The sequence below is a fragment of the Pogona vitticeps genome, chromosome 6, assembly GCF_051106095.1.
Source record: "Pogona vitticeps strain Pit_001003342236 chromosome 6, PviZW2.1, whole genome shotgun sequence".
Taxonomy (NCBI): domain Eukaryota; kingdom Metazoa; phylum Chordata; class Lepidosauria; order Squamata; family Agamidae; genus Pogona; species Pogona vitticeps.
The window spans coordinates 120531223-120542108 of NC_135788.1; the positions used below are offsets into that span (position 1 = coordinate 120531223).

Genomic DNA, 10886 nt, shown 5'->3' on the forward strand with positions numbered 1-10886 from the left:
GAGAAAACTGAAAGCCTAGAGACGGTTCAGAAAAGTGATGCCCCACGGGTGGGGGGGGTCAGGTGAGGTCTTGCAAACTCCAGCCCAGGGTTTCCTTTAGGGAGCCCGTCCCTCCCACGTCCAGCCTCCCTCTTCTCCTGCTGCCTTCAACTTTTCTCGCAATGATTTTGCTAAACAACTATTTCAGTGGAACGGATTATCGTCTAGCGAGGCACCACTGTATATGTATATGTATATATGTATATATGTGTGTGTATATGTTTAATAACATATATAAACATAAACATATTTAATATATATATTTAAAAACTCCCATAATTAATTCCACCACCCCTTGCCTGCAGCAAGCATTATGTACAGCAAGGTGGACGGGGATAGCCTGCTCCTGAGGATGGAGGCTCGTCTCCCGATTCCCAGCTGTTTTGTGTAAGGGGGGGGTTGTGGGTTGTTGTTTTTTTTCCAATGGCTGGGCTAAAAATATATCGAAAAAGATGACGCCATCATCCTGTCCCTGCGCATGGGAAGCGCGTGCACTCCGGCCGGCCACGCGGCCGGCAGGCGTGGAAGGTCCCGATCCCAGGTAGGCTTCCTCGGAAGTAAAGCGCCCTTTCCTGTGCCTGGTTCTCAAGTTAGCCCTAAGGGATCTCTTTCCAGCTCTGCAGTTTGAAGAAGAGGAGGATGATAAGGATGATGAATCATTTGTCCTCAGGCGTTCGCCTGCAAGGTGGACCGGAGGAGGGGGAGGTGGTACAGGTTTACACGAAAGCCTGCCTGCCTCCCGAGGAAGCCCCTCCGCCCACTGGTTGGGAGCCCGTGCAACTTTGCTGGGGATCGGGACCCTCGCTCTTTCCCCCCCCCCTCGCCGCCCTTTCTGCGGCTGCGCCAAACGAACCTGTTCGCCTCGCTGGCCAAGGGGAGGGGGGCGCGTTGGGGGAAGGCCAATGGGAGCGCTGGGGGCGTGGCTTTGTGGGCCCCTAGGCCCCGCCCCTTTCGAATCCTGCAACCTTGTAGCGGCTCCCTCGTTCGCCGGTACGTGCTGCGATCCAGGCGCACTTGGGGCGGCGGGTGGGGGGGGCGATCCGTGAGTCGTATAGCCCCCCCCTCGGTGGGAAGAGGGGACCGTTCGGTGGGGGGGGGGGTGCGTGAGGGTTTTTTCCTTGGAGGGGGCAGATTGCTTATGTGGGGGGGGGAGAAGCCCCTATAGACCCCCCCTTGGTGGTGGTGGGGGTGTGAGAGGGAGGGAGTCATGCCCTTTGGGGAATGCTCTGCAAATGTGTGGGGAGGAGGTGGGGGCCGGGGACCCTGGCATGCAAAGGGTTAACTTCACCTTAACGTCCTTTTTCTCCCCCCCCCTTTTAGTAACCATGGGAAATAATCAGTTCCTTTGATTTTTTTTTTTTGATTTAATGAATGAATCAACCCCTTTGCAAAGGCGTGCTTTTCTTGCGTTTGGTTTATTTCCTCCCCCCACCCACATAACGGGCATGGAGGATGCGCTGCTCTCCCCCCCCCCCGTTCCAGCATTTTCTGTCGGGGAGGGGGGGCGTTTGCCCTTCCTGGGAAGCTCCAAGATCTGTTACCTGAAACGTGCAGGTAACCAACCTGACTTTTGTCAGGATGCAGCTCAAGGTGGGCGATCCTGCCCCTCGCTCACTTTCCAAGATGGAGCACCTGCCCCCCCCCCTTGATGGCTCCCTCCCTCTCCCTCCCTCCATCCACACGTGCAATCAAGCCATCTAGCTTTAGGGGCTGCTTTACCCAGTTTAGAAACATTCATCAAAGCTTTAAAAATAAAAACTTTGCCTGGAATAAGTAAGACCAATGCCTTCTCTGTTTTTCGTTCAAATGCTATACAGTATTTTTGACCTTTGCCAAAGTCTGTAGTTGAATAAACCTTTTTTTCCCAAAGTGATTACAAGTGAACTCCACGTTTTTGACTCTGGACTTAATTTAGCTCATTGAAGAGAAATGGGCCAGAACGCACGCTGGCGTGCGCCGTTTTGCACCCATGACATGGAGTGACCAAGCTTCTCTCTCTTGCTTCCACCCCGCCGCCCGGAATTCCTGCAGAAGCTCTCCTTAATTCTCCATTTAAAAAAAAGCTTTGCCCCCCCCCACATGTTCCCTGAACCCCCTTCTTTTCCAGCTTGCAGTAGTGCAGGGCCGGCTGGCCGCACGATGATGCTTCCGTTGATGGCCCCGAGGCTTGCAGAAGGGGGAAGGGAGAAAACAAGCAGCTGATCCAGGGGTGAGTCAGTGACTGGGGGGGGATGAATCGATTCGGGGGGGGGGAGACATCCTCTCCGTCCCTTCCTTGGACCTGCAGATGCTCGATGGCCTGTGATGATGTATTTTGATTGAGATTGTTGAGAGGTGGATGGGTCTTTAAAGCCCAGCACAGAAACTTTAGCCATTTGGAGGTTCTCCCCCACAAGCAGCAGGAGGGTGCATCACTCTGCATGTGCTCAGAGGCACTCTTGTCTCTTTGGATCCTGGAGCTCAGCCTGGGAGGCCAGAAAACAAGGCACGCCTGTTTTGTTCAGCTTTCTGCTGGGGGGGGGGGCGGCAGAGCGGACCCCAACCCAGGAAAGAGTGGGTTTAATTTTTATGAAGGAAGCCGCTTAAGGAATTGGGACATGTTTACGTCTGATTTTTCTTTTTTTTTTTCCCCCTGAATCTCTGTGATCAGTCAGACTGAGGGGTGGCCTCAGCCGGCAGGCGCTGGGAGGTCTATCAAAAGTATCAGAAGGAAGAGCTGAGCACCTCTCCTACATTAAACTTCTGCCTTCAGGTGTGGTAGAAGATGCAGTGATGTTATGATGCCAGAATCAAAGCCCCAGACTTTTTTGAGTGGTAAGAACGGTGACATCGTCTACCACCGAACACACAATCCCTCCTCCTCTCTGGGTGTAGCGGTAACCCTCGTGGGAGCTGGGAGGGAAATGGATTTTCCTTCCCTGTTGTGAGCGATCTCTGTTGTAACACAGAGGATCTGAGGATACTGGGGTCTCGGACAGGCCATCAAGAGCCATTAGCTTTACAAAAGGCATGCACTTTCTTTGACTCACCCAGCAACATGAATTTTTGGGGGGGACTCTCCCGGAGGGGAAGGGGCCTGGAAACCAAACCCTAGGAGGAAAGACTGAAAGAACTGGGCCTGTTTAGCCTTGGGGGAAATGAGACAAAAGGTGGGTAGGATAACACTTTTCAAATATTTCAAAGGAATAACAGAGGAGGGGCAGGATCTCTTCTCGATCGTCCCAGAGGGCAGAACACACCGCCATGATCTCTAGTGACAGGAAGCCAGATTTTGATTGAATAGCAGGAAAAATGACTGGAAGGGCTGTTCTGATCGGCACTTGCCCTTTGAAATATACCATTCACGCTACGGGGAGGTTAAAAGTCCAATCGGCTTTCGCATCCCCGTTTTGTTTATTTATTCTGGCTCTGGCCAGCAAAAAGCCTGGGGGATGCCCTGGTTACATCTCTTCCTTCCCCCCCCCTCTCTCTCCCAGCAGGATCCATGCCGGCCCAGGGGGTGGTTCGCCCCGAGCCCCCCGACGGAGGCTGGGGGTGGGTGGTGGTGCTGGCCGCTTTCCTCCAGTCGGCGCTGGTCTTCGGCGTGATCCGCTCCTTCGGCGTCTTCTTCGTGGAGTTCGTGACCCACTTTGACGAGCTTTCTGGACGCATCTCTTGGATCACCTCCATCGGGATCGCCATCCAGCAGTTTGCCAGTGAGTGGAACGAGCAGGAAGCGCCTCATGTGGGGAAAGGGAGGTGGGGGGGGGTCTGTTTCATGGGAAGGGAGCATGGAGAATGAATGATGAGGATGATCGTCCGTCCATGTATTGCAAATCCCTTTTCTTAGTCTCCTCCACCGGCTAGGATGACGGGATGTCATAGAAGCATATTAATCATAAACACATGATGCTTTTTAAAAGCAATTAAAAACCGAGTCGGTGGAAGGGAAATCAGCCACTTCCTGGGTTTTAAAAAAAATCCTTCTTACCCACCAGAGGATCACCCACACAAAGGGAACGGCACAGCTGCCAACAGGCTTTTTTGAATACTCTTCCAGGGGGGCACCGTGGAGTATAGACAACTGTAGTCCAGATGTTTTGGTGGCTGTAAAGCGGAGAAAGGAAAGCTGGTCATGGAATCTTTTCAAGAAGCTCAGCTTCTCTAGGAGAAGTGAAAGGTTGCATTTTCCCCCATTAATGAAGGGAAAACGAGGACTTAGACACGCAGAGGTGGATGCTGGTGTGAGGGACTGCACCCCAGGTCAGAGAGATTTAATAACACAAGAGTCGTCCTTCCTGGCAGGTCCGGTGGGAAGCGCCTTGAGCTGTCGCTATGGGGCCCGTCCTGTCGTCATGGCCGGCGGGTTTTTCTCTGGAGTGGGACTGCTCTTAGCATCATTTGCCACCTGCCTGGCTCACTTATACCTCTGCATCGGGCTTCTGTCAGGTACGTTCTCCTTCGAAAAACCCTGTCCTTTGCCTCCGGTCCACCCGTTACCTACACACGCTGGTCTTGCTCCAAAATGATCCACTTTTGCCCCTGATTGTGTGGTAACCTGTGGCATATCGGGAGAGCTGTCGTCTCAGGAAGGCTGCGCTGAATTAAATCTGTCTGTCTTGTCTTCCAATCCACGGAAGGACTTGATTCATTTTCCTTCCGAAAGAGGAGGAGGTAGAAATGTTAGAAAAATGGGTGAATTTGAGTGGGTGCCAAGGGTTGGAGAAAGGAAAGTCGGTCTTAGCTGGTTAGGATTGTGGTCAACAAGAGAGAGGGAGAGAGAGAGACCGCTGGATATTCCAGGCAGATGCAAAATTAGGTGTTGTGCAAGATGGCTGCCCTTGAGGATGCAACAAAGGCTCTTCCAGAATGGCCGCCATTCCCCCTGAGAAAGGAGTCCCTTGAGGTCTTGTTGCCCAGAAGAAGTGGGCTGTCCATTGGGGCAAACTGGGGTAGCTGGTAAGGGCCTGAGGCTGTAGGGAACGGTTTCCTTTGAGGGAACGTCATGGCCTTGTCAGTGAAAGGCCCCATCCCTCAACGTGGGCCGTGACAACGTCACAAGAGCTGGGGGGACGGGGTGCCTTTCTGTCTCTTGGCAGGTTTCGGCTGGGCTCTCGTCTTCACCCCGTCGATGGCCTCCGTGGCGCGATACTTCAAGAAGCGCCGGACGCTGGCCACCAGCCTGGCCTTGACCGGCGTGGGGCTGTCTTCTTTCGCCTTCTCCCCGCTCTTCCAACTCCTGGTGGACACCTACGCTTGGCGTGGGGCCCTCATGATCGTGGCCGGCATGTCTTTCAACCTGATGGTCTGCGGGGCCCTGATCCAGCCGCTGACCCTGAAGGAAGACCTCTCCTCCCCAACCAGAGGAGACCCCGGAGAGTCCTGCTGGAAAAAGTTCTCCTCGCTTTTTGGCCTCCACCTCCTCTCCCATTGGCCCTTCATGCGCTTCGTCCTTGCCGTTACCCTCGTGAACACCGGGTACTTCATCCCCTACGTCCACTTGGTGGCTCGGGCCAGAGAGCTCAAGTTCAGCGAGTACCAAGCGGCCTTCCTGATGTCCGTGGCGGCCGTGGCGGATCTGTGTGGCCGACTCTTCTCCGGCTGGCTGGGAAATTGCAGGGCTTTCCGCCTGATCCACATCTTGGTGACCTGGACTTTCCTGACGGGCGTCTTTTTGCTGCTGATTCCTTGTGGCCGGAGTTACCCTCTGCTGGTGGCCATTAGCCTGGGCTACGGCTTCTGCTCCGGAGCCCTCACTCCGTTGGTCTTCTCCATCATCCCTGAGATCGTGGGCATCTCAAACATCTTCAGCTCCATGGGGCTGCTGCAGATGATAGAGAGCATCGGGGGATTGCTCGGATCGCCCCTTTCAGGTAGGCCCAGCTCTTGACCCGCACTCTTTTTGACCTTTTTCTGCCACAGGTTCAAAAGTGGATTCCGTTCTCTAGGAGCTGGGAGTTGAGTCACAGCCACTGGACTTCTTCCTTGTTAGGTTGAAACGTTTTCGCTCCTCATCCGAGCAGCTTCTTCAGACTGAGGAGAGTTGGTAGGAGATTCCCTGATTGATCCTCCCCGTTGGTTTCACTTCCCCCTGGTCTTGAATAGGATCCTTAGAAGGACAAAGGACTCTGGGGGTAAGGGATAATCCCACTTTTGCAGTTCTTCTCCACCCATTATCATAGGTCCTTAACGGTCATTAACGGTCGTCTTTCTGGTGTTTGTGGGCCTTATCTTTCTGGGGAACGGATGAAAGGGCTTCTGCCACTGGTAGATCAGTTGTTCCAGTTTCAAACCAAGAAATTTGATACCTTAATCTTCCAAAAACACAAACCAAGAAATGTGATACCCTTATCTTCTGAAAACAGTCAGCAGTGGAACTCAGCAAGAAGAAGGATGATGAGGGGACCACAGTCGAGGATGCAAAAGACAAATGGGTGAAAAAATCTCGGGGTCATCAGGACCACAGAGCAAGAAACATCTCCACCTCCACAGGAGAAGGAAGACGGACATATGAAAACAGCCCTGACGGCCTGTGGATATTGTTTAAAGGAGCCTTTAACAAAGCCGTGTCCGGACCCAGCAGGAAAATGGAACAGTCTGAGACCCAGAGCTGACGGAAGAACCTGGCCGGTTCCTTACATGGTGGGTGTGTCTGAAAAGCTCAAAAGGATTTATCATGCTTCCCTTTCATCCCTCCCCAGAAAGATTAGGCCCCCACACACCAGAAAGACCACTAACAGTCAATCTATGATAATGGGTGGAGAAGGACTGCAGAGGTGGGATTATCCCTCACCCCCAGAGTCCTTTGTCCTTCTGAGGATCCTTTTCAAGACCAGGGGGAAGTGAAACCAACGTGGAGGATAGATCAAGGATCTCCTACCAACTCTCATCAGTCTGAAGAAGCTGCTGGGATGAGGAGTGAAAACGTTTCCACCCAACAAGAAAGAAGTCCAGTGGCCATGACTCAATTTCCAGACAACCTCACCTGGATGACTTGAGAACCTTCACATGTGCTTTGTTAGTCAAGGGAGCCACTGAGCATGCATAGAGTGTCTCTTTCTTCCCCTGGAGTCAAGGCCTTTTTCTCACACATTTGGGTTGAACATCTTACGGTTCTACCCAGAGGGCAGGGTTTCCTAGCAAGGAGATAAGCCCCCCTCTATTCAGCCCTGGTTAGGCGTCATCTAGAGTCCTGTGTCCAGTTCTGGACACCACACTTCGAGAAGGATGCCGACAAAAACTGGAGCACGTTCAGAGAAGGTCAACAAAGGATGACCAGGGAGCCAGAAACACAAGTGACAGGAAGCCAGATTTTTGGCTGTATATCAGGAAAAACCTCTTTAACTGTTAGGGCAGTTCAACAAGGGAGCCCATGGCCTCAAGAGGAGGTGGTGAGCACTCCCAACGCTGGGGTCCACTCTCTCTCTCTGATCTCCTTGGATCTGGATTCCTGCCTTGAGTACAGGGTTGGACTGGATGACCTTTGAGGCCCCCTTCCCATTCCATGATTCTATGATTCCTTCCTTCCTTTCTTCCCAGGTTTCCTGAGGGATGTGACCGGGGACTACGTTGCCTCCTTCTTAGCTGCCGGTTCCTTCCTGGTGGCCGGCAGCTTCGTCCTGGTCACCATGCCCAACTTTTCTCACTGCCTCCGGCCTTCGGCTTTGCGAGAACCTGACATGAAAGCCGAGGCTGGCGAAGGTACTCCTTTGGCGACCGAGGGGCCTCTTCCCGTGGGTGTCATCGGTCCCGAAAATGGTCATCCTTACAAGGTCATTTCTGAAGCCGGGCTGGTGTCCTGATGGAGACAGGCTTGATTTCCTGGAGGAATCGAAGAGGGCAGCCGAGGAGGCCAAACCGGACAGGAAAAAAAACTTCACCTCGAAATATTTTGGGACCAATGGAACTGTCCGTGTGTGTGTGTGTGTCATGGTATGTGCGTGTATGTACGAAATGCTTTCTCTGACATGTAGTGTTAAGGAGGTGTTGATTAGAGTATTTACATCACTGTGCCTTAATCAAGATTCCAGATTTTCCCCAAGCAATGCAGGAGAAGGACTGTTAACGATTTAGGTGGAACATAAACATTAACTTTTGGACGGTAAAAACAAAACCAGAAATATCTGTTATGTAGGTGGGAGCAGGCCGCGCTGGGTTAAACCTCAGCTCCCATCAGGCCCGAGGCATCCTCACTATTAACCAGGGGATGATGGGGGCGGTAGTGCCAAAAATAAATAAACCTGGAAGGCCGCATGTCTTCCCAACCCAGGCTTGCTCCAAATTTTCCACGCTCCCGTTTGAAGCCGGGGTGGTCAAAGTGCAGCCAACCAGCTACCTTTTGGACTTTTAACCACAGACATCCCCCACCGTAGGCTGGAGGGCCCAGGGAGGACGGTAACTGCAGCCGGACAGCGCTTAAGAAGGTTGCGCTGTGCCCAGCCGCGTTTTCGTAATTTCTTGGGTTTTCTGAGTTTCCTGTGACTTCCTTGCCAAAACAGGTGGGCAAGAGGATTATTCCCTTTGGGTAAGCAATAAGTTTCGACAATGGGGTGGGGAAGGAAATATGAGCCCCCCACTACCACCACCATCCCAGCGTCTTCTGTAGTGCCAATGTCCGATGCTGCTACACCCATACCCATGAACCACACACCCTCTTGGCAATAATTTGGGTGGAAGGGGTGAGTTTCTGTTTCCCCTTCAATCCCCACCACCTCCATGTTCCTCAGGTGGGAATCCTTGTTTCTCAGAGAAAGGGAAACCCGTCCGTCCTCGGCAGAGCCCCGGCCTCCCTTTGGGAGAGGAGCGCTCAATAGGGAGCCGGCCAGAACTGGACGGCACGAAGGGCGAGTCCACCGGAAACAGCACGGGTCTCGCACTTGTCGGCCCTTTCTGCGCAGACAGCTGTTTTGGAGGGGAGATGCAGAAAGCCATGCTCAGACTACAAGTCCCATAATCCCCCCTCCGGCATGGCCAGGGCTGTAGAGAACCTGCCAATTGTCATGGGGGGGAGGACCCGTTGGAAGCCCTGATTTTAAGAAGCACAGGGTGATTTGCACGGTGGTGTTCTTCTTGGTGGTTTACTCTCCTGGGGGGGGGCTTCAGACGCCTTTCTGCCAGAAGAGCCAGCCATCATGGCTGGCGGTCAAGGGATTCTGAGAACTGTAGTGCAGAAGCACCCCCCAAAAGACCTTATAACTCCCAGAACCGCAGGCGATCGGGACATGAAGTCTCTGAGCATATTTAACTGCTTTAACTCCCCACCCCGGGGAACGTGGCTGCCGTGATGATGTGGATGTTTGCGTGGTGGTCTCTACCAGCATGCCAGGCGGTGGTCCCACCTCCACCACGCTGCACGGTAAGAGCCAGCCCTTATTGGCTGCGGCCCATCAGGGAAATGTCTTCTCAAAGCAACATGTAATCCATGATCTATGTCTGCCTTCCATCTAGGTGATTCTAGAGCGAAGCTGGACGAAATGGAGTCAAGTGCTGGACTGCACAACCCAGCGTTCACTGGCTAGGGCTGATGGGTGTTGTAGTATATGAATATCTGGAGAACTGCACTTTTGCTTACTCTTCCCCAGAACCTTAAAAGATCTACTTTTGGGGGGGGACTGTGGCTTCTAGAATCTCTTAGTCATAAAAAAATAACATTTCCAGGTTTCTGTTCTTGATTTTATGCATATCTTGGGGTAAAAGCCTAACATTTTAATTACTCCGTATTAAGTGTAGGGTCAGTGGACGTCCAGATCTGCAGGCTTTTAAGGATGGAAAGTCTCTTACTCTCCCTAAGGGGGCTGCCGGGGGACCCCCCCCCCAACCTGTGTTGTGTAACACCACCCTTCTTCACTATCATGAAAACCACTTTCTCCAAAGCTTTTAATTCTCTCCTTCTCCTCCTCCACCGCCTTGCCCAGACCACTGGAAAGGAAGGTTTAGCTGGAAAATCGAGCAGGGAAGACTTCCACAGGCCAGTATACTCCAGATGTCTGGGACTACAGCTCCCTGGGTGGCTGGAGATGATGGGCTTTGTAGTTGACACCGCGGAAAAGTGCTGAGCCAAAAGAGTCCTGAGCCGTGTGTTGGCATCGGCTTTTGAATCTCGTCTTGTGTGTGTGTGCGTTTTAAAATTTAGAATGGAAACTTGCTTCGGAACACTTAGGTTTTGATGGCCACGCGGTCTTTGGAATACATCTGTTGCCACATCTCTTGCTTTTTATTCATCGATTTCGTAATTTTGACAATTTCTGAAATAAAAGTTACAAGAGCTCAGTGAGGAAACTGGTGCGATCTGATGTCTGATTTCCTGGATGCTGGGGGGGTGGGGGGTCGGATGATGATTCAGGGAGCCTTGATGCTGGAATTAAACCGGTAGCTCGAAACTCGCAGCTAACCAAAGAGGGTTTTGGTGTGAAAGTTTACTGGTTTCCGGTGGCTTCATTTTTGGACATCATAGAGACGTCCATACTGGTAAATGTGTCTTTGCCACCACTATGGAAAGTGGGTGCATTATGTTTGTTTATCTGGCGGGCACTTCATTGCAGATAGTCTCAGGGGTATGTTGCATAAATTGTTCTGATCTTTTATATTTTATTTTTGTCACTGTTCTGCGCCTAATTAGTGTAGAGACCCACGGATTCAATGGGCTCTGCATAAGCGTTAAGAACAACGTTTTGCTGGGTTTTGTTTTAAAAAAGACGGAGCAACTTACACTTAAAAAAGAAATGAAAAGATAAAATGCAGTACTATCAAGAGTTATAAGAGGTGATTTGCATCATAATTCATTTAATTGCAACTATTACATTCCTTTTAAAGACAGACAAAAATTCTGCTTGCTTTCCCCACCGGGATCCCCTATGATAAAGGTTGTT

At 51.8% G+C, this 10886-nt stretch overlaps 1 protein-coding gene across 2 annotated transcripts; it reads left to right on the top strand.

Moving 5' to 3' along the window:
• The first annotated feature begins 982 nt into the window (after nucleotides 1–982).
• On the top strand, nucleotides 983–10296 carry LOC110082374 (monocarboxylate transporter 13). 2 transcript variants are annotated; one of them, XM_020799847.3, is made up of 6 exons: nucleotides 983–1029; nucleotides 2147–2248; nucleotides 3516–3734; nucleotides 4324–4467; nucleotides 5118–5891; nucleotides 7558–10296. In XM_020799847.3, the coding sequence occupies exons 3-6, from the start codon at nucleotides 3524–3526 to the stop codon at nucleotides 7818–7820; spliced, it is 1392 nt and encodes a 463-aa protein (XP_020655506.3). In that variant the 5' UTR covers nucleotides 983–1029; nucleotides 2147–2248; nucleotides 3516–3523; the 3' UTR covers nucleotides 7821–10296. The 2 variants fall into 2 exon arrangements, with proteins under 2 accessions (XP_020655506.3, XP_020655507.3); XM_020799848.3 differs by having other exon boundaries at nucleotides 984–1029; nucleotides 3519–3734.
• Nucleotides 10297–10886: the final 590 nt, after the last annotated feature.